Source organism: Lytechinus pictus, chromosome 3 (genome assembly GCF_037042905.1).
Source record: "Lytechinus pictus isolate F3 Inbred chromosome 3, Lp3.0, whole genome shotgun sequence".
NCBI lineage: Eukaryota > Metazoa > Echinodermata > Echinoidea > Temnopleuroida > Toxopneustidae > Lytechinus > Lytechinus pictus.
Window position 1 is genome coordinate 24,676,527 of NC_087247.1, and position 21,542 is coordinate 24,698,068.

Below are 21,542 nucleotides of genomic sequence, written 5' to 3' on the forward strand. Positions count from 1 at the left end.
CGAACCCCGGCCTTTCCATGTATAGCCAGGCGCCTTAGACCACTCGGCCATACACCTCGTGCCCGTGCACACGCACACACACACACACACACACACACCCTCACACACACACACTCTCTCTCTCTCTTTCTCACTCTCGTTTTATACCAGTCCGGCTTTCTTAACTCTCAAAACACCGTAACATCTACTTAATAGTCAAAACTTCTTTCATTTTATTCAATAAGGATTTCAGGTCAACTTTAATAATATCGCACAATACTAACATCGACATCATCCCATGTCGGATAATAAATTGAATGTCAATTACAAAGTTATTCCAAATCAAAGTGCAAACATTACCCCTCATCTTTAAGTTCTGATGTCCTTAATTTATACCAAACCCACATCAGAACGAGCATCCGATTTTAAAGTGGCCATAAACATCCTTCAAACTCTTTGCAGGACAGACAGATGTAAAATCTATAGTATTCAATGTAGTTATGGATGTATAAAAAACACCGATTTATGCCTCATTTTGTTTAATCTTTATCTTGGAATGCTCCGTACATTTTATCTTTTACGTATTTTGGGGACTGGACAGGTAAAGGGGCTGTTATATGGTTAAGAAAATATTTAAAGTTATACAAGTACATATTTTAAAAAATGATATGCATGTGGAAAGTACGAGCTAATTCCAAACTCGTACTCTGCGTCACAGGTCAGTCCCTAATGTAATCAATTGGAACATGTGTTTTCAAACGTAGAATTTCAAGACATAAAAAAGGATATGATATCCTTTTTTTCAAACAGATTCTTTGTAGTCTGGTTAATCCGCAATACGCGTATCTAAAAATGCTTTCTAATGTTAAAAAAACCACGGTTACAAAAGAAAAAGAACCTATATAAATGTAAAACGTTGTCGAGGGTCATGATCAATGAAGTAAATATGAAAACTACTAAAATATGGCACGAGATTTTCTTTTCCCATAGTCTTGGCAAACAATGAAATAATATTAATGTTCTATTCCAAAATCGAATGAGACTATAATTCATTATTTTTTTTAATATCAGTTAAGTGCGTGTGCAGTGTTGCGACACCCGAATACTGGCCAATATTGAATGTACATGAAAAGAAAATTGATTAAAGTGGTTTATCTGTTTAATGGTCATTGTCTTTCAACAATTTCATTTGCAATCAATCTATAAAAAGGGACTTCTTGGAAGATTATTACAATTTCATATCTTATATCGCTCACATACACTTCGAGATATTATAAGAATATTATGATAATCAATGATTGCATCATGGTTTCATCACAAAGACCTATCTGCATAACATCTAGATAATAAATTATTTTTAGACGGTATATTATGATTAGATGATTGTAAACACTGACTAAAGATGAAGTTTACTTTCATCATATCAGGAGATTAAGTGATCTGGGCCCCGTAACATAAAGCATAGCGATGAATAGCAAATATGAAAGAACACTTCTGATTGGTTCCTGGTCAGTATTTTGAACCAAATGCACGTGTAACATTGACCTTGATTGGTCAGTCCATTTAGCGATTGATCGCTAATCTATGTTACGGAGCCCAGGTGGGTGTTTCATAAAGCTGTTCGTAAGTTAAGAGCGACTTTAAGAACGACAGGTGATCCTTTCTTATGGTAAATGATTTTCACCTTTAAATGTTCAATGGTGATTATTTAGCGCGTAAGAAAGGTTCACCAGTCGCTCTTAACTTACGAACAGCTTTATGAAACGGCCCCAAGGGCTCCGTAACACAGGCATAACGACTGATCGTACGTTTGATTTTTACGATTGATTTTACATTTTAGTCAATGCAATCAATCGTGAAAATTTGTTCTCCGATCTTTGCTAAGCTTTGTGGTATACGGAGCCCCAGGGGAGTGTTTCACCCGGGTGTTTCACAAAGTGACTCGATTACAAGAAACTTCCACTTACAGCTATTAGTATAAGCTACTGAAATCGCTGCATATAATTGGCTGAATGAAAACTGGTCTAAAATCAGTTAGAAGACGCTACATGAATCCCCTCTCAGCAGAGGCGTCGATCCTGGGGGGGGGCAGGGGGGCAAACATATTATTTTGCCCCCCCCCCCCCCACTAATTCCGCATGTGCAACTAAAAATAAAATAGGATGGTAATGTTACACGGAAATCAGCAAGCGAGATCGAGATACCAACTAGTTCTTTATTTAAAATCGTGCTTAAAATGTCCGCTTTTCAGATTGGAATATAAAAATTTTCAGCTCGCGCTTCGCGCTCCCATCATTTCTGTAGCAAAAACCCATACTTTTCATGATTAAATAGGTGAATAGAATGTCTCGTTTTCAGTTCTAAACCTCAAAAGAACTCCCGCTTCGATTTGCAATAATCTTTTGTTGGATATATATCTTGTTCTTTATTAAAAATCGTCCATTAAACTGTCATTTTTTTAGATCATTGGTACCAAAAATGCTTAGAATATCAAGCTTTCAGGTCAGAATATAAAGAAATTTCAGCTCGCTCTCGGCACTCACATTATCTGTGTAGTGAGATACATGTATCTATCCCCCTCATGAGTTACTACAAACAGTCCTAAACAGGTACCTTTTTCCTGTTTTCATGTCAGTATACTAAAAAATTTCAGCCTGCGCTTCGCGCTCGCATTAATTGGTGAGGGTGAGATATATGTCTCTTTCTCATGAGTCACATATATATATAAATATATATATGTATATATATATGTATGTATATAGGCATATGTGTGTGTGGGGGTGTAGTTGTGTGTGTGGGTGAGTTTGTTCGTTTTGTGTGATCGAGCGCCTTTGGAACGTTGATTCATGATTTTGCCCCTCCAATCTGAAAAATAGATCGACGCCCCTGCCTCTCAGGGACAGGTCTTTTCTTTGTAGAGATTTGAACTCATGTACACTATAAAAATATTGGGTAAAAATGCTCCGTGAGGGTAAATTATGTGTCAAACCAACATTGGACATTTCTTTTGGGCATTTTTAATTTACCCAGTGTGATGAAAATTTTGTCCATTCTAAAGTAATTGCTGCTTATTTTTTAAGCTTACTGGACAACATGCTTCCCGCATTGGGTAAAATACTACCCCAAATTGGTTGGACATATAATTACCCTCGTGCTGGTTAAAATTTTACCCAATATTTTTTACAGTGTATGTGACTTACTTTTATACTAAAGATCAATGATCACGCTACATTATTGCATAGATAAGTGACTTTCAATCATTGATTTGCATATACTAGCAAACAAAAATGAACAGAAATGGAAGCATTTTTACACAAATTTTAAAATACAAGTTGGTGGGTCTGGCGTGACTGGTATTCTTCCTTTCTTACAAAAGGCAAGAATTTGAAAATATTCACGACAAAAAATAAATATACAATCATGAATGTGGTAACTGATACTAGTAATTCTATGTGCGAGTTATTAATAAATACTTGTGTATTTGAAACAAAAGATCATATTCGAAATAAAATATGTTGATTATTTTGGTCTAAAATGGATGCCCATCGAACATTCTTAAAATTTCTAAATACAAGGTGATAATTACGAGCTATATTAAATATATTTCACTCCCTAAATTCGCGTGAAAATATTGGAATTCGACTAAAACTATTAAAAAAAATAATCGTTTAAAGACACGTTCTCCCTCCCGCCCCACTGCATGCCAAAAGAAATTGATTCAAGTTATGATATTCTTTTTTGTTTCGTATATCTGTATGAAAGGGCAAATTCTCTAGAAACGGAATTACGGAACAAATATGCTTAGCAATCAACGTGCAAAATTTATTTACAAAATAATACTTTCTGCGTGTATGAATATGCGTGATTATACTTGATAATAAACTTATAATACAAATATCGTACGTTCAAATTCTTAATGAGTCCAATAACTATGAACGTAGACAATGTTTGTGTTATTCAAATGGGTAGGATCTTATTGCAATGTTTTTGTACATAAACAAAGCATTATTGCATTGATTTCATCATGGACCTATAGGTCGACGAGACTTGTGACAAGATCCCATTCCTCATCTGAAACAGTAATAGCCCCAACTGTTCCGACAATCAATTAGTGACAAAACTTTTGAGACAAAATTCTGTTGCCCATTTGGGCAAAGGAAGTTCAGTGATTATTAATTTTTGATTGCCCTCCCTAGGAGCAGTGTTAGATTGCGAATCACAATGCATACATTTTTGTCTATCAGCTACATCAAATTCAAAATTTTGGGATGGGTTTGGTCGAATGAACACGTTTTGCCTTCTTGATGGCGTGTAAGACATCAAATCTCTGTGTTTCAGTCGTTCACGCATTTATCGTCCCTATATTATACTCATCTTACAAAGTCCCTATACCCCCTCCCTCATCTATCTCTCCCTCTCCCTGTGAATTTGTGTCCCCTATACTGTGGAAAATGCATATGCCTGGGAACAAACCTTTATATTTGTGAAATGATCTTATCGGATATCAATCTGAAGCCGAATCAGACGCATCTTCATCTATACCATCTTATCAAATACGATGCGTTACAGTGTTTATGTTTGCTTCAACCCGCAAGTATCAACGATTCAGCAAAAGCAAAACTCTTGGCGCCACAATGGATGTTGTTAGTCTCTTCTTTTATTGCACTAAAATATAGATATACGGCTTTCTCCGTCGACTGAATGTAGCACCCGGGTGTTGCGGGCCAGGAACGTAGTCCATCACCGAAATGCCGAATGGAGGGTCGGTGGCAGGGTAGGTATTCCGTGCGCAGGTACACTAGTTGGACAATAACAGCATGGAGCACATAGACCGGCGAAGGCAGGGGAAAAACCACACATGCTACCCGGTGTCGGCAGTCCAAGACTCCTAATGAAAAGAAATTGAGAATGAACAATGGGCTGGTTAATGGGCTCAAAGGTAGATCACGCGTCGTGGTCTAGTGGTTCTGACTCTTGCATTTCAAAAAGAGGATCTTGGGTTCGAATCCAAGCCATGTCGTGTTTTCCTTCAGCTAGAAATTTATCCACACTGTGCTGCACTCAACCCAGGTGAGGTAAATGGGTACCGGCAGGAAATAATTCCTCAAAAAGTTGTGTGCACCTGAATCGGTAGCCTAGCTTAGCCGGGTAATAATAATTGCAGGGCCCGCTGGGAGAACAGTTTTCGGAACTGAAGTGGCCACCCTGGGTAAATATACCGTTATTATTATTATTATTATTATCACTGATAATGTCGTGAAAATCGTCTCTTTCACGTACTATGCCTTTCCGATTTGTCATGTTGAAATAATGAAGGCCAAATTATACAGATATGTTATTTTATTCTCAAATTACAGTATTTAAAAAAAAACTAGTTAATAAAATGTGAATTACCCTCAGTAAATATCTGTTTCCTAATGACAAAATTAAAAAAATAATTTCACTTTTCGATATCATCACAAATTGTAGATGTATTAAGAGAGAAAAAAAAGTTAACTCCATTTGTTGAAAGATACATTAACATCTAATGAAGATGAAATAATGATAAGTAGATATGAGGTATTTAGGCCTATAAACGGATGTATGTATATACATGATTATATATATATTTATAGATTTATATGTGTGAGTGGGGCGTGTGTTGGTGTGTGCATTATGTATATGATTCGATTATGCGATAAAGGCCTTCATCGTTCACATAATCTTCATTAGATGTTGATATACAATTCCCTCTCTTTGGCCTAATATGACATAGTAAATGTACAGCCTCCGTACCTGTACTGCTGATCAATCTGTGCTTTTTCTATTCGTTTATCCTTCGCCCGTCTATTCTGAAACCAGATCTTGATTTGTGTTTCTGTCAGACTCAGCATCTCGGCTAGTTCTACTCTGCGCATGCGTGTGATATACTCTGTCCGGTGGTATTCCATCTCGAGTTTGATGGTCTGATCACTGGTGAATGTTGTCCGCTGGCGACGTTGTCGATTCTCTTTTCGACGTTTTCGGCCCACTGAATGAAAATAGGTACAAATCAGAATATATAAAACGAACGATTAAATAAATTGAACGCATGAAACACCTTCTTTATAAAAAGGAAACTCGACAAAAACAAAATGCGGAACACAAAATAATATTTTCTTATAGCTTTTCTTTTAAGTTACATCTGTATTCAATAGCTTCTTTGCTTGAATTATTGATAATAAATCATTAGTAATAAAAAAGAGGGTGTATCATAATATCGATACCCAGGTTCAACTCCAGAATAGGATCTACGTAGCATTTGTAGTAATAGAAGTAGTAGTAGTAGGAGGAGGAGGCGTCGAAGTAGAAGAAGAAAATGAAGTAGTAGTAGTGTAGCAGTACAAGACATTTTGCACACGATCTCAAGTTATCAGACGCAGACAGTCGCAGCCTTGCATTGTTCTACGATTTAACTAACGTCTCCAATGTATACCGTCGTAAACAGTAAACTCTCACAAGTTAGTGAAGACGGTGACAGTGGCAGATGAAAATTCAAAGTCCTCCATGCATAATTTGTACGTTCCGATCTTAAAACATTAAAGTCGGAGCTGAAAATGGGTTCATCGCGATTTAATTGATTTATTCAATCAGAGAGATCGCTACATGTCAGTAAATCAATTTACGAGGGTGAGTAGGCGCATGATTTGAATAATTGATATAGAATCAGTAAAAGCAAGGTCGTAAAAATGTAGAAACAAAAACCTTCCAGGTGTTGTTCATCTAGTCAAGGATGGTAGAAATGCTGAGCTATATTATGCTACAGGATTCTTCCTTATTTTTCGTTACAGTTTGTAGTGCATTGACAAAATGCCAAACAACTTTCGATTAATGTCATTATAAAAATAAAGACTATACTTAGACCATTTGTTTTGTTTAGTTTTTCTTGACTTTTCTACTCCCCTTTTTACTGAAATGATATTAAAGGAAATGATAAAAAAGGAAATATTGAATGACTGGAATTTATAACATCTGTCGAGTATATCCTCGAATATTTTCGATTCTTTTTGTTGGTGTTTTAATATCTGAAAATCTTCTCAGGAAAATTAAGGAATATACAGCTGGAAATTTCTCAATATCTCGCATTTCCAAGTTTAAGACATTCCAGTTTTGTTATTACAATTCATTTTAAGCCAAATTGTCCATTAATGCAGTTTTGTTAAGAATAATTTGAACGATTTTGTTTTGATTGATCTGTAAAATGTGTATTTTGTTCAAGCCAATATTATAGATGCTATGACAACATTTTGCGTTAATGTTATATCTATACTATAGCTGATAGCCATTCACGCCCCACGTGATGTGTCCTCCTGTATTCATACTCTTCGTCTATTTATTATATTATTTTACTTAAGAGTTGGATGTTAATGATTAATCAAGGTTAAATAGCTATATGGTCTTTATCAGCCCCCAGAGGAAAGCCATTTTTTTCAATCAATAAACCCCTTTGAACCTGCGCATCTTCAGCAAATCAATTACGACATGGCCGCAAGAAAATAAATGAATAAATAATCGCTCTTACTAAATATACCAAAGGCATGTAAATGAAAGCATTAACCTGGTGTAAAAGAACCGATCAGATCCCCTCCTTTGGGCTATCTCTTTCATCTCCTGAAATAAGACACAACGAATACTATCCATCTCACCCGCGATTGATTGTTAAATTCGGCAAAGCATAAAAGTGCGACGTTTAGAGAGACAAGATAGATAAAGCTTTTGACTTCAGGCAAAATATGTCGAGAGGTCGGCTATGAAAAGGCCCTGGAATTAGTTGTCAGAATTAGAGGGAAATGGTTATCGTTTTTCGATTAGATGAGACTAGAAAAATCACCTGTTCGAGTCGAGTTTTGGCGGGGATTTATTAGTGCATTGCTTCGTTGAAAAGATAATTGAATCTTTATTACTTATCGGAAACGCCCTTAGTGATTCGGTGAACATTTTCTTTGATCGTAGGGGAGTTTGGCGTAATATTTCGTGCTAGATTACTAGTTTTCATTTTTGAACAAGATAATACATGATAGTTGTTGGTTAATGGGAATATAAAACAAGACAATATCTGCCTCGACATTACCCTGAGAACTTTTTCGTTCATTTATCAATCTGTAAGAAACGTTTGGACATTAATCAATTTTATCAAATATATACCGTATTGTATGATGCGGAGTGAAACTCAGAAAGAAAGAAAAGCAAATGTCAAGACAGAAATTAGATCATTAAAAGTTGCAGTTCAAAATTTACTGCTATTCCAAAAGTATCCCCTGATAATTATGATTACGCCTACGGACTTATCATACTGATGAGGTTTGATTTCATGATTTTAAAGGGGTTTGTTTTACCCTTCAAAATTCTATTCAGTATAATTATATCATAACAAATAATATTGACAGACCAATATTTATTACGAAAAATATTGTCAAGACATGATACCGGAAAGCTATTATAGCTGTTGGAAATCACTGCTGAATTAATGTATAATTACGAAGATGATGATGATGATCATCATCATCATCGTCGTCGTCATCATGTTAGCAGTAATAACAACAATGATACTGATATTACAGTAATAATAAAAGAAACAATAATAATAATAATATTCATATAAAAAGATAAAGAAAATGATGATGAAAATAATAATAAAATGATCATGATAATCATAATGATAATATTTATAATGATAATAATAATAGTGATAACGATTATTATTCCGGGTTTGTTTTTTGTTTTGTTTAGGAACTCAGCAACGCAGTTTTTCGCCGCATTAACGCCAAACTGGTAAAACCAATAATAACAATAAAGCATTTTACGCCCAAATTAAACAGTTATAGTGGCTGACCTTACAACAGAAAGTGCTCTTTGGCCTATTTGTTTAAAGTGGAGATAATGGCCGAAAGGGGATATGAACTCAGAACATCACAATCATGAACCAAAGGCTGTAACCACTAGATTACACGACCCTGATAATAATACATTTAGAAATATTTAATATCACTTTAAAATCATGAATAGTATCAATAAAATATATTCAACAGATCCGAGTGATTATTTCAATATGCAAATCCTGATTCAATCACGATAATTGGAATGGCTTAAAGTCAATGTCATAAAATCAGAATGGATACAAAGATTCTTTACTATAAAGTTAAATGCCTGATATCATTTAACTAATTTAGCCTAAGTAAATCAGTTCGACAGTGTCGATATATATTAATATATTAAGTATTAATGATTTTGAATTGTAGAAACCAAGAGGAAAGTTTAAGATCATAGGTATCGAATCTCACAAAGCGGTCAGATAACTCTAGATGGTAACTTCTCCAAGCAGCTAACAAAAGAATGAAATTAAAATAACAATGAAAAATTCAAGATGCTGAATTAATAAATCAATTTATTTCACTGTATTCTTAGCGAATTCGTTTTAGAGCTAAAATATGTTTTCGTAAGAAGTGTCATATTAAAATGATATCAGGAGTCAATCATGAATGTTCTTTTTTTAATTTGATGCCTGTTAATGAAAACAAAGGCATTAAGAAAGTTATTTTAAACAACATGTAGACAAATAGAATATAACTGTTCTGTCATTTCTATCTTTAAAAACGAATTTCTGCCCTTTAGATCGAAATTGTATCTAAGTGGTTTATTAATCATCTTGGGATGAGTTTCTAAGATTGCAAAATTAAATCAGTTCCACGTGGGAGAGTATAAGCTAGCGATTGTATTTAATGCAAACGAGTATGTCAGTATTCTTTCTTTATTTTTTCAAATTCTTGATGTTCTTCAGGTTTTTATAGTTTCCCAGTGATTCTTACTCTTCTGTTATTGCATTTTGTATCAGTGAAATGTGTGTACTGTTTTAAAAATGTATTAAAATATTCTTTCTTTAGATTTTTTTAAGAGTGTACACTTCTATATATCAGGTAATGCCATTTTGAATAATAATCAATCTTTGAAAGATGAAATGCATAATTGTTAACCATTTTATCTGTACATAATTTATCCTTGTGGAATATGCATTGTGGTTGCAATAAAGATAGAATTGAAAAAAATTGTATCAATTATTTTTATCATTCTATTCTGCTCTTTGTTATTGTAAACCTGCAAATAAAAATAAATAACAAGCCCAACTCCCTCCCCCCTCCCCTAAAAAAATAATAAAAATGTAATTCTGAACCTAACCGGAAAAAAAAATCACGGAAAACGGTTCATGACTAAAATTTTGAAAATACAAATACGAGCGATTCAGTATATGATTAAAATGGGATTAAATTTAGAAAAAAAGGTAAGAAATAATGAATAGATACATTTTTATGTGACAGAAGTCAATGAATGTTTCTTAGATTAAAAAGAGAGTAAAGTTTCAAAACGAGAACAATTTTTTGATTGTTTTTTAAGCCAATTTGTTTGTCTATTTTAGCCACAAACTCACGCACACACAAAAACTGGATTATGAATTTAATAATCATATACAATTCTTCCTATTACAGTTTGAAATTCGAAATTCTGTTTCAATATTAAAATACTTTCAAACATAATTTTAAAAAGAAATTATCATCATGTCATTGACAATCAGAAATTCTCTCTCACGAATGTATAGCTGCTTGAATGTTATAAATGTATATTTTTTTCAAGTGTTAATATTTTACAGGAATTATGATTTTATGGGATTAGGAGGCACATTTCTCGTCATCAAAATTAAGGAATGGTGTTATAAATCCTTTGTTTTAAAACCATAAGAATATGGCAGCCTTGATCCAATCACCCTGATCACACTATTGATTGAAAATTTCATATTATTCACATTGTTATAAATTTAAGACATAATGATATTCCTTTCATTTATAGAGTGATCCTTTATCCTAGCATGTGCAATGTTTATTAATTGTATTTTACTTCCATTCATGTATAGGAGAAGCAACATGATTCAATGATTGGTCGGTTAAGTTAATTGTCATAGAAGAAAGGCAAAATATATATTAAAAAATCAGGTGAGAATGATTTTTCAACAGAAAAGTTGAAAAGAATGATCACCTTGATATGAAACAAAAAGTTAAAGAGAAAGGAATAACCAACTTATTAATACCGCGAGCGGAGTATGTACTGCCTTTGACATTGTATTTTGTAGTTTTGAAAAATTAGATATTACTTTGAAATTAAGATCCCATTCAATTAGTTCAGTACTTCTTAACAAAATGTTGGTCAATATATATTCGGGGGGGGGGGGTTATCCACAAAGCCAATTAGGCAAGCATTTATTTTCATTTCAATTTTGAATTGACATAATTATGAAAGAATTAACTTACATAGAGCTCCAGGTGGGCCTAGAGGAACTCTGGCACCCGGTGTCATGGACAAACCATGCAGACCAGCAAAAGGGAACGCGGCGCCGTGGAGAGGTGCTGGCGAAGGGGGTTCCCCCGAAGCATCCACCTTCGACATGTTCGAATACAATCTAAAGCTGCTTCCCAAATGATGATGGTTGCTGCCTAAGTGATGGTGATGTGGGGTAATGCTCGGAATGGCGATAGCTGCTGCTGTTGCTGCTGTTGTTGTTGATGATGTTGGTGTTGAACAGAGTGGTGAAGCTGCGGAGGTGATGCTGTCACTGCTGTTGCTGCTGGCTCCAAGTTTCTCTTCATCCCTGCCGTCATCGAGGGAGGCGCCGATACGGTGGAGCACTCCGCTCCCGTGGCACAATCCGACGCCGAGTCGTTGACTTGAAGATGGGTTCGAATTAACGGCGGTAAACGCCGAGAAGCGTGCCTCGCATCCACGTGACCACGAGCCGACGAGCTGGGAGAGGGAGATGGAGGCGGGGGAGGTGGTGGTGGTGGTACGTGCTGGTTCATCAGTGCTTCTGCTGCTGCTGCTGCTGCTGCTGCTGCTGTTGCTTGGATTTCCTTGATGTTTTTCTTTTTGGAAGGCTGACAAGATAGGTGACGACGGGTGGGTGGTTGTGACGGAGTTATTGTCGCTTTTCTCGAATACATCTCCATTTTGTTCTTTCGGTGATAAAATTACCGACATGTCTTCGGGACTCGGTTGTAAATGTTGTTTCAATGACCTTGATCTAAACAGTATCTGTTGGTATTTGGTTATTCAAACGAAAATCTAAGCATTTCTTCTGAAAACCGTTTTCGTTGCTAAGTTTAAGAATCACGCATAATTATCAAAAGTGGATAAACGCAAATGACAAACCTTGAAGTTATAAAAAAGTTTTTTTTCTCAGTACACCCTAAAAACACGATATGGAAATATCAATCTTGAAGTAGGCCTATGGTCAAGTATTTTATATACACTGTTGGTGTATAATATCTTTCTGAAAAGTACACAACTGGATTCATCTGACGATGAACTCCAGGGCATGCATTCCAAAAAGCGCGGGAACCAATAATGATCGCAGTGTCTGGGCTGCAGACGATCACAATCATTCGATCACCACTTGTCTGCAATGGACATGCGCGGACAGTTTAATTTAAAGAATACGTCACAGCAATAATGTATCTAGCATCTATTGGTGGAGGTGTCAAACAGCCATTTTGAACTCAATCGATAAGTAACTATCAATCCAATTAACATAGGAGACCCGCTTTGATCGACGACCGTTATTAGGCTATGGCGAGTCCACCAAGATATAGAAGGAGAGAAGGAAAATAGAGATGAAAGATAAAATAATGTAGGGAAGGTTCGTGAATGAAGAAGGAAAAGGAGAGAGACTCATGTGTAGGTATGTGGGTGTGTGTGTGTGCGGGAGCATGTTTTCAAAATTGTTTATCGAATTGTTTTGTACTTTTAAACATGATTTATTTATGATGAGTGTGAGCAGATCTTCTGGACAGTGGTGTGCTGTGTGTGTGTGTGTGTGGTGTGTATGTGTGTGTGTGTTGGGGCGGGGGGAGGGAGGGGGAGGGGGAAGTTTTGGTCTTTAAGCATTTTTATAATAACTGATTTCATTGTTTTCTTTAAGATATATATGATTCATGATTTTATTAAGTTAGTGAAAAAAAAGTGAAAATATGAAATGTCAAGTATTATATGTGATTTGAAATGTTAATTTGAAATGTTGTATTTTTTTTTTGTTCATGAAATCAGAATAAAAACATTATTCAAAACAAACAAAAAAATGTTTGCGTGTGGGCGAGGATGTGTGTGTGTGTGTGTGTGTGCGTGTGTGTGATGGGTTTTGTTTTAAAAAAATTTAGAGAGGGGGCACGAAACTCTAGCCTGTGTAAGAAAAATGTTTTTTTGAGAAATTAAGTGACAAATACGGTATATAGGCCTAAATAAAGCATGTAAAAGAAGAAAATATGAAGAGGGAGAGAGAGAGAGAGAGAGGAGAAGAGAGACGTGAACGATAGTAAGAAAAAGAGAGGGAGGGAGTTGATTGTAGGGGAGTGTGAAATCACCGAGCACACTAGTGTTGAGGAGCCGCTTTGGACGGGGCAGGTGTTCGACTCACCTCTAGCCACCGGCGCGATCACCCTTCGGCTGTTTTCAACCTCTTGTCTTTTACTTGCCAAATCCTCTTCTCCCTGAATAAGTATACATCCCCTCAACATCACTAGCGGTGTAATGATTTTTAGGCACTGGCACAGGAATTACTTGACGAGATGTTTGAGTAGCGAGAAAAGGGGAGATAGGGGAAAAAAAGAAGCTCAGATATACGGGGAGGGAAAAAAAGAACAGGATTTAACTTTGTTATTTTCAGGAGGCTTCTGATTTTCTGGTGGCTACCTGAGAAAGTACAAGCTACCTGGGCTTGACGGAAATGAGCTGAAGTTCAGCCGGGGTCCCCCCTGTCTCTCTCTCTCTGATAGAAGGAAGGAAGGCCTATAGTCACTTCTTATAACCGCCAAATTATCTAGGTTTTGAGATGCTAACACGACTAACGATCTCAGAAAAGATGACTTGTGTAGAAAGGGAGAGAGAAGAGTAAATGCAAATTCATCAGTTCTTTCGCTAGGTTCTTCCAACTTTTCTTTAATTATTTGTTATCTATACATTATCATAAATACATATAGATATTAATTCTTAATGTGGATTAATACGATCAAAGACACAGTCATGAACTATTTCATGCGCTTCTACTTTCTAAAAAAGCAATATAATATTTATCGATAGTGCTTACCTCTCAATTTCCGGTTGCTTTCTGGTTTCGTTTTTTTTTTTTTTTTTTTTTTGGGGGGGGGGATTCTAAAGCAAGGCCTTGTATAATTCAGTCAGATGTGTACAGACCTAGTTTGCGTTTTGGACTGCCGGGATTTCATGAAGATCGATATCAGACGGTATAAGGCTATCGATCCTAATAGTTATGGTCTCATTATCGCGCGAGAACATTATCATCTCTAATTGAAATCACACCAATTGGAGTATAATATAATGATGCAGGCGGCATGTCTTTCGAAAATTAATTCGAAAAGTTTAGGGTTGGTTTGAATTTCAACATTCTGCTCAAGATAGCAGACCGACAATCTTTGCGTGATATCATGGAAGTGCTGATTAAAGATTAAACACACCCGAGTGCAGACGGTCAAATTGGGATAACCTGGGGATATCGATCATCAATTCATATCTTATGAAGATAGTTCCCGCGATTGCTAAATCTAATTCAAATCGCGCTATTTCGGGTATGATGCTGTAAAGAAGTGTTGTCGTTAACCCAAGGCTGTTAAAGCCTGAACTTGAAATAGAATTTTAGGGCAGATAGAGAAAGTCAAAAGGGAGGCAAAAATAGAACAACTTGTTTTGGGATGTCGAATCAAAGAGGGGGAAATACAGCGCGCATTTGCATGATAGCGAGAGTGATACAGGCGACGAATCGTCCGAACACAAAGTTCTTTAGTTGAATAAGAGTTGTTGCTGTCTCATAGTGACTGTAAATCCGAGAAAGTATAATCCTTCTGCTATAGACCATAAAGTATAATTACGATTGAAATAACCTTTCAAATGAAAATCGAATTCCTCTCTGATCTCTATACTGATCATCCAAACTTGGAAGAGAAAATCAAAATTTGATATCAAATACAAATCCTCTTTAAAGGACAAGTCCACCCCAACAAATAGTTGATTTGAATAAAAAGAGAAAAATCCAACAGGAAAAACTCTGAAAATTTCATCAATATCGGATGTAAAATAAGAAAGTTATGACATTTTAAAGTTTCGCTTAATTTCACAAAACCGTTATTATGCACATCCTGGTCGGTGTGCAAATGAGGGAAATGATGACATCACTCACGTACTATTTCTTTTGTATTTTATTATATGAAATATGAAATATTCTAATTTTCTCCTCATTGTCCTGTGAAACCAAGTTTTATTCCTCCCTGAACATGCGGCATTACCATTGTTATAACATTTTATGTTTTATCGTTAATGTCAAATTGGTAAAAATTGAAATATTGTATAATTCAAACAATTAAAAAAAAAAAAAAAATGAGTGATGTACATCATCGACTCTCTTATTTGCATACCACTGAGTTGTGCATATAACTGTTTTGTGAAAAGTAAGCGAAACTTTAAAATGTCATAACTTTCTTATTTTACATCCAATTTTGATCAACTTTTCACCATCATGACCATTATGCTATTTTCATTTTTCTCTATTTATTCAAATCAACATTTTTCTGGGGTGGACTTGACCTTTAATAAAATGTATCAATAGTGTCTACTGTATCATTATGGGATCAAACGATTTTATCAAATAAAAAAGATAAACCCCCGTCACCCATCGTGAATATGTAGACTCATTCTCTATTTTTTACACGTGAACCTTTTGAAATGGCTAATATATTTTCGACTTTGACAAAATAACGTAAAATATGAACATGATGATGTCCGAGGAGCGAAATGTTAATGTCGGATGCAGTTTGTCTTGCTTTAACAATACATAGGTCTAAAAGGCGGCCTGGAAATGTTACGAACATACCATGTACAAAAATCAATAAACTTAATTCCTAATTAAAATTATTGATCGTCATTGTTATTAAGAGGTTATTCATGTACATTGATTTAAACGTAGTAACACGCATGAAATTGAAATTACGTGCAGATGCTAATGTTTTTCCTCGCAATAAAATTGCACTGGATGTAGTCGGATATCGGATATAATCCTGAGATGACTTTACTTTTTTTTTTGGGGGGGGGGGTGGTATTTCGAGTTTTGAAATGTCATTAAATCTATTATTTGTTTTAACCACTATGAAATTAACATGTATCAACGGTTCCTATATGTTGTTTGGATTTCTCAATCTTTATAATTGATGGTTTTTAGTTTTATTTCTGTAATTTAGCAGGAGTCATCTGTCTTTACGACTCTCAACCTTTTTATTTTCATTATCAAGTGTTGAAATATTACTTTTTAAAATTTAATTAACATAACAACACATATCGCACTGTGTAATCCAAATATTTGTGGCTATAAATGCATAACATAACGTTACTAATCTACCAATGGTATAGGTTCTTTAAAAGTCACTCAGACCTCATCCCCTGGACTATAATATTGATCGGTAGCGAATGTTCTGAACATTCTTTTTTTCGCAGATCGAAACTTTCTAATTAAACATTCTAATGGATTACAATTACGATGATGGCACTTAATGAGCATAATGACCAGATGCAAAATGTGGATGAGTTTGTCAATTAAGAGTTTTTCCAATTGAGCTAGTTGTTTTCCCTCAGCCTACCTGCATGCACATTTCGGTTTCAAACACTTTCACTCTAAAACCTTAGATATTAAGCGCTATATAGATGTTAATTATTATTATTATCATTATTATTAAGTCAGCCATTAAAAGTGTCGAGGAATATTTATAATTATTGTTGTGTTTAAACATCATTTGAAAATGAGTCCATGCAGTCCTCTTTCGTTTTAAAGAGTGATTTGGTATGTAAAAAACAAATCAGTTTAACAATGCATCCCCTTTTCTTCCCTGTGGTTGCAATTTGTTGTTTAATCATTATAACTAATTATGTCTTTAGAAGATTTTAGTAATTTGTGCACTCTAGCCCCATCCTTTCAGGTGACATTTTGATCTACTCTTTAACCACAATGTCGTCAAATTTGATTAGATGGTAGTATCAAATTGGAAATTAAAGGATTCACTTATTTTTATGACTGAATTATTTTTATATGATTACAATACAGGACCTTTATCGAGAATCTATCAAATTTGCCCATTCCATCTTAGTTATTTTTTTACTACCAAATTAAAGTGAAATACAATAGTCATGTAGATCCACCAAATTGGCTTCAATTTTACTCTAAGAGATGTACTCGTCAGATATTATTCATATATGCAAATATAATAGACTTCATAAAATCGTTTGCTACCTATTTTTTTGAGAGAGTATCTGATCGAGTAAAGTTTCAATGAGAAGTACAAGTAAGGGTGGTTACTTACTATTGCAACTCCTCTTCGGCGGGGGGGGGGGGGGGGGGGGGGTGCTCGAGGCCAAGGGAAACCGCCACATATGATTTTTCAAGTATTTGGTAGAAAAGGAGAATAAAAAAAGTATCACAAAAAAGAGAGCTTTGAGTCTCGAAACTCTACTATTCAATTAGAATAAATGACGTCATCTTTATGTATTATTTTAATCTATGGAAAGCCACGTTGATATGTTATAAAAATAATAATAGCTGGATTTATAAAGCGCTTTTTTCCTCCGGATACAAAGCGCTGCTATTATTACCCCGGCTTTAGCTCGAGCTACATCACCGGCGCTCAGTGCATTCAAGGAAATAATCCTGCCGGGTACCCATTCACCTCACCGGGGTCGAGTGCAGCACAGTGTGGATAAATATCTTGCTGAAGGAAAATACGCCATGGCTAGGAATCGAACCCACGCCCCTCTGTTTGAAAGGCGAGAATTAAATTTTCAGATAAAAACACGATAATATGAATTCAATATTTTGCTCGCATTTCGGCGCTTCATAATTATGGGTCACGAGTAAATCGTGCGTTTATATACAGAAATCTGTATGCAACACTTCCGTTATTCACAAGTGTATTGTTTTTCAAGAAATGACACAAAAGATCTCTTCAAAATTACAGAGAATGTACTAAACAAACTTCGACACTGATGGACCAACTACTCAGGTGTATAGATATGAAAGATAAATAGATATACAAAGTTAAATGGGAATAACAACGGGCAAACAAACACACGAATAAAAACATCAAAACGCAGTTTAATCAAACATAATCAATGGTTCACTCATTACAGTTTCAATCAATTCTCTTTAACGCGACAAAATTATCACTATCCAATATCTTTTTAGTGCATCAGATTGATCTATCATAGATTTTCTTTTAAAAATCTATCAAACCATATATCAATACATCATAATACTGCTATTACAGAGTACATCTTTTGATGTAAAGAATGGATTCTAACAGGTTGTGATCTGGTCAAATGTGAGTCTGATTACATTGCATCAACACATTTTGAGAATCAGGTCCATTTTTAATTAACTTTGGTGTCGGCACTTTCATAAGTATTCCACACCGGAAGTTTTAGCTAACACTTTACACAGGTCATTGAAATTTTAAAGTTCAGATCATTTCTGGGTAGGTATATAATAATGTGAAGCCATAAAGTTCAAATGACTATTCAAATGATACTCTTCTCTTCATTAAGCCGTATTTTTTATAATCATGCATGTTATGCAAATTTGTGGATTTTCTCGGCTAACCACCACTTTGTTTGAATGTGATAGATGCACTTTTTAGGGATTGGGACGAGTGTTTGGTTGGGGATGTAATACGAAGCACCTGCTGGTATATGATATCAGAATGAATTCCTCTGTATTCAGGAGAATGTGCTTTGCAGAGAAAATATAGAAAGCGTAGTTGAGATCATGAATACAACAGATTTTCACAGGTTTTCAATATGCGAGTGTCAAGTCCCACCAAAAATGTGATAGAGATTGACCAGCTTTGATAGAGGTCAACATGGGTTGGAAATTTGAGAAAGTGCAAAATATGCGGATGTTATAGGATATTTAAAAAGTTGTAAAAACATTTTTAAAATACATCAAACAAATTTTAAAAAACATTACGACTCGCTAATTAAATAAATTTTAATGAAAGTCCTGTTCTGCTTCAATGCTTTTTATTGAGGATCGACAATATTTCTCTATTCTATATAGGCCTAGACCTGGATGTAAACTCTATTCAATCTTTATAGGTTTTCCATTGTATTCCTGAACTAGTGGTGTCCCAACTCCCTATTATATTTTCGAAACGGTTTATATAGGCCTATAGAAATCAATTTTCATGAAAATGAATTCTTTATCAAACTAAATCATAAGAAATTGCTCGTTACATGTTAAATTAACATAATATTTTTACATAAATCAGGTGATTGATTTAACAAATGACCATTTTTTCAGAGGACAAAGACAAACAATTTTTAGAACAATAGAATAAGCATGGATATCGAATTGCATTTGGTTCGAAATTCCCTGGCGAGCGGGCAAAACCCCCCAATATTTTGCAATCTAACTCCCACATCACTTTATTTTGGCACATCAGTGTCCCAAACATTTTGCTTTAGAAAGGTTCTTTCACCCTTTCTGTTTCTGGTGAAGTCACTCCCGTAGGAACTCGGCAAAGCAGCTTTCCGCCGCATCAACGCCAAGCTGGTATTACGTATAGGAAGAGTGGCTGACCTTAGACAACAGAAGTTGCTTTCGGGCCTTTTTGGTTAAGGTGGAGATAATGGCCGAGCGGGGATTCGAAATCATAATTTCACAAACATAAGCTCAACGCTCTACCCAGCACATGGCCCCAATGATGAACACTATCAATATCCTATTGAGAGACCACCACGAGTGAGGAAATGTAATCTTGTTATAAAGATCCATTTATCAGAATGTGATAGCTTATCTGAGTGGAAAAAGCCATGATCTATATAGGGATCTATCTGTTGCAAACAACTTTACTGTTTAAGATATAATGCTTACCACTTTAATGTTTCTATACCAGAATTAGAAAACGTTTAAAGGAGAATGAAACCCTTGAAACCAGCTGAATCCATATCAAAGAGAAAAATCAAAGAAACATATTGTTGAAAATTTGAGGAAGATTGAATGAATAAGAAAGTTATGAGCATTTGAATATTGAGATCACTAATGCCATGTAGATCCTCCTATTGGCAATGCGACCAAGATCTGTGATGTCACACACGTACAACTCCCTCATTACTTTAGTACTTATTTCACTTATATTCTCACTTTTATAGAGTCTATCACAAGGTGAGGTGTTCTCTTTATGAGAGGACAAGTATAGAGGTTTCACAACATTATATCATTGATTAATCATTTTGTCATATGATTAGAATGAGCAAAAAGAGATGTTTTGGGGTATATTTTCAGTGTCCAAAAGGGGAGAGTTGTTCATCTGTGACACCATAGATCTTGGTCGCATTGCCAATGGGAGGATCTCCATAGCATTAGTGATCTCGACATTCAAATGCTCATAACTCTTCTATTCCTAGTCCTATTTTACTCAAACTTTTGTTGATCTTATTCTTTGATTTTTCTGCTTTCACAAAAGCTAACTTGCTCCAAGAGTTTCATTCTCCTTTAATAACCACCAGCGGATTTAAACTAGACGATGTAAATTATATACCCTGCCGATCTACATGTACAGTATATATTGTTCAGTAAATTTTCTTTCTTCACATACACAAAGACACAGAACCAAAATGCAACAGAGGGAAGTAAAACAATTACCCCTTTTTAGTATAAAGAGGGTATTTATATATGTAAATAAATCGCGCGGTTGTCCTTCAAATCAAAGTAAAGTAATTTAGGGAGAGGGCTTGATGGTCACCATCAACACTTTTTGGTGACCTATATGAGAAACTCGAGCAGAGAAAAGTCACTCAACATTAACTTCTATGTCATCTAGAATCATGAAGTTGAAATGTTATAAGGATTCCCTTAGGCCTTATTCATGATAATATTGAAGTGTATAAATCGGTGATGAATACAGTGATGAGGTAAAACGCAATAAGATGGGTAACACCACCAAATTGGTGAGACAAGCCAAAAACACTGTACACTCTTAAAAATGTTGGGCAACATATTATGTCCACACAAACCAATAATGTGTGTTTGGGTGAAAACTACACAGTATTGGTTGAAAACTACCCAGAGTTGGATAATTTTTTTAACCAATTGTTGTGTGGACAGTATGTTGCCCAACATTTAAAGTGTACAGGAATACATCTATAATCATCACACACAAATTTGAATCACCATAATTATACAATCTCACAAAGCTGCATAATTGTCAAGAAAAAAAATGTTCTCCATGACAGGAGTAAAAAAAAAATAAAGTGCACTGACTTAAGTATAAACGATTACTCAGGGCTGGACACTCATCGTGTCATCTGCCCCTCGCCTAGATAATACCCAAGAAGGAGTTATCGTTCGATAAAATTGGCGCGAAAGTCGACGGGATCCAGAATAATGATATTTCTACCTAAATGCACAAATTGTCCCTCTTCACACGTCTCTTCTTAAAACGCACCGCGCGCATTGA

General features: G+C 35.3%; 1 protein-coding gene across 1 annotated transcript; it reads right to left on the minus strand.

Annotated features, from left to right (window-relative positions):
• Positions 1-209: 209 nt before the first annotated feature.
• On the minus strand, positions 210-12,332 carry LOC129256440 (homeobox protein vab-15-like). The gene is made up of 3 exons (XM_054894641.2): positions 11,295-12,332; positions 5,755-5,989; positions 210-4,867 (listed from the first exon to the last, which is right to left on the minus strand). The coding sequence occupies exons 1-3, from the start codon at positions 12,016-12,018 to the stop codon at positions 4,720-4,722; spliced, it is 1,107 nt and encodes a 368-aa protein (XP_054750616.2). The 5' UTR covers positions 12,019-12,332; the 3' UTR covers positions 210-4,719.
• Positions 12,333-21,542: the final 9,210 nt, after the last annotated feature.

Coding starts and splice junctions, on each gene's coding strand:
- LOC129256440 (XM_054894641.2), bottom strand. CDS start 12,018: ATGTCGGTAATTTTATCACCGAAAGAACAAAATGGAGATGTATTCGAG. Junction 5,990..11,294: donor AGGCCCACCTGGAGCTCTAT/GTAAGTTAATTC, acceptor ATTTTCATTCAG/TGGGCCGAAAACGTCGAAAA. Junction 4,868..5,754: donor CAGATTGATCAGCAGTACAG/GTACGGAGGCTG, acceptor TCTTTTCATTAG/GAGTCTTGGACTGCCGACAC.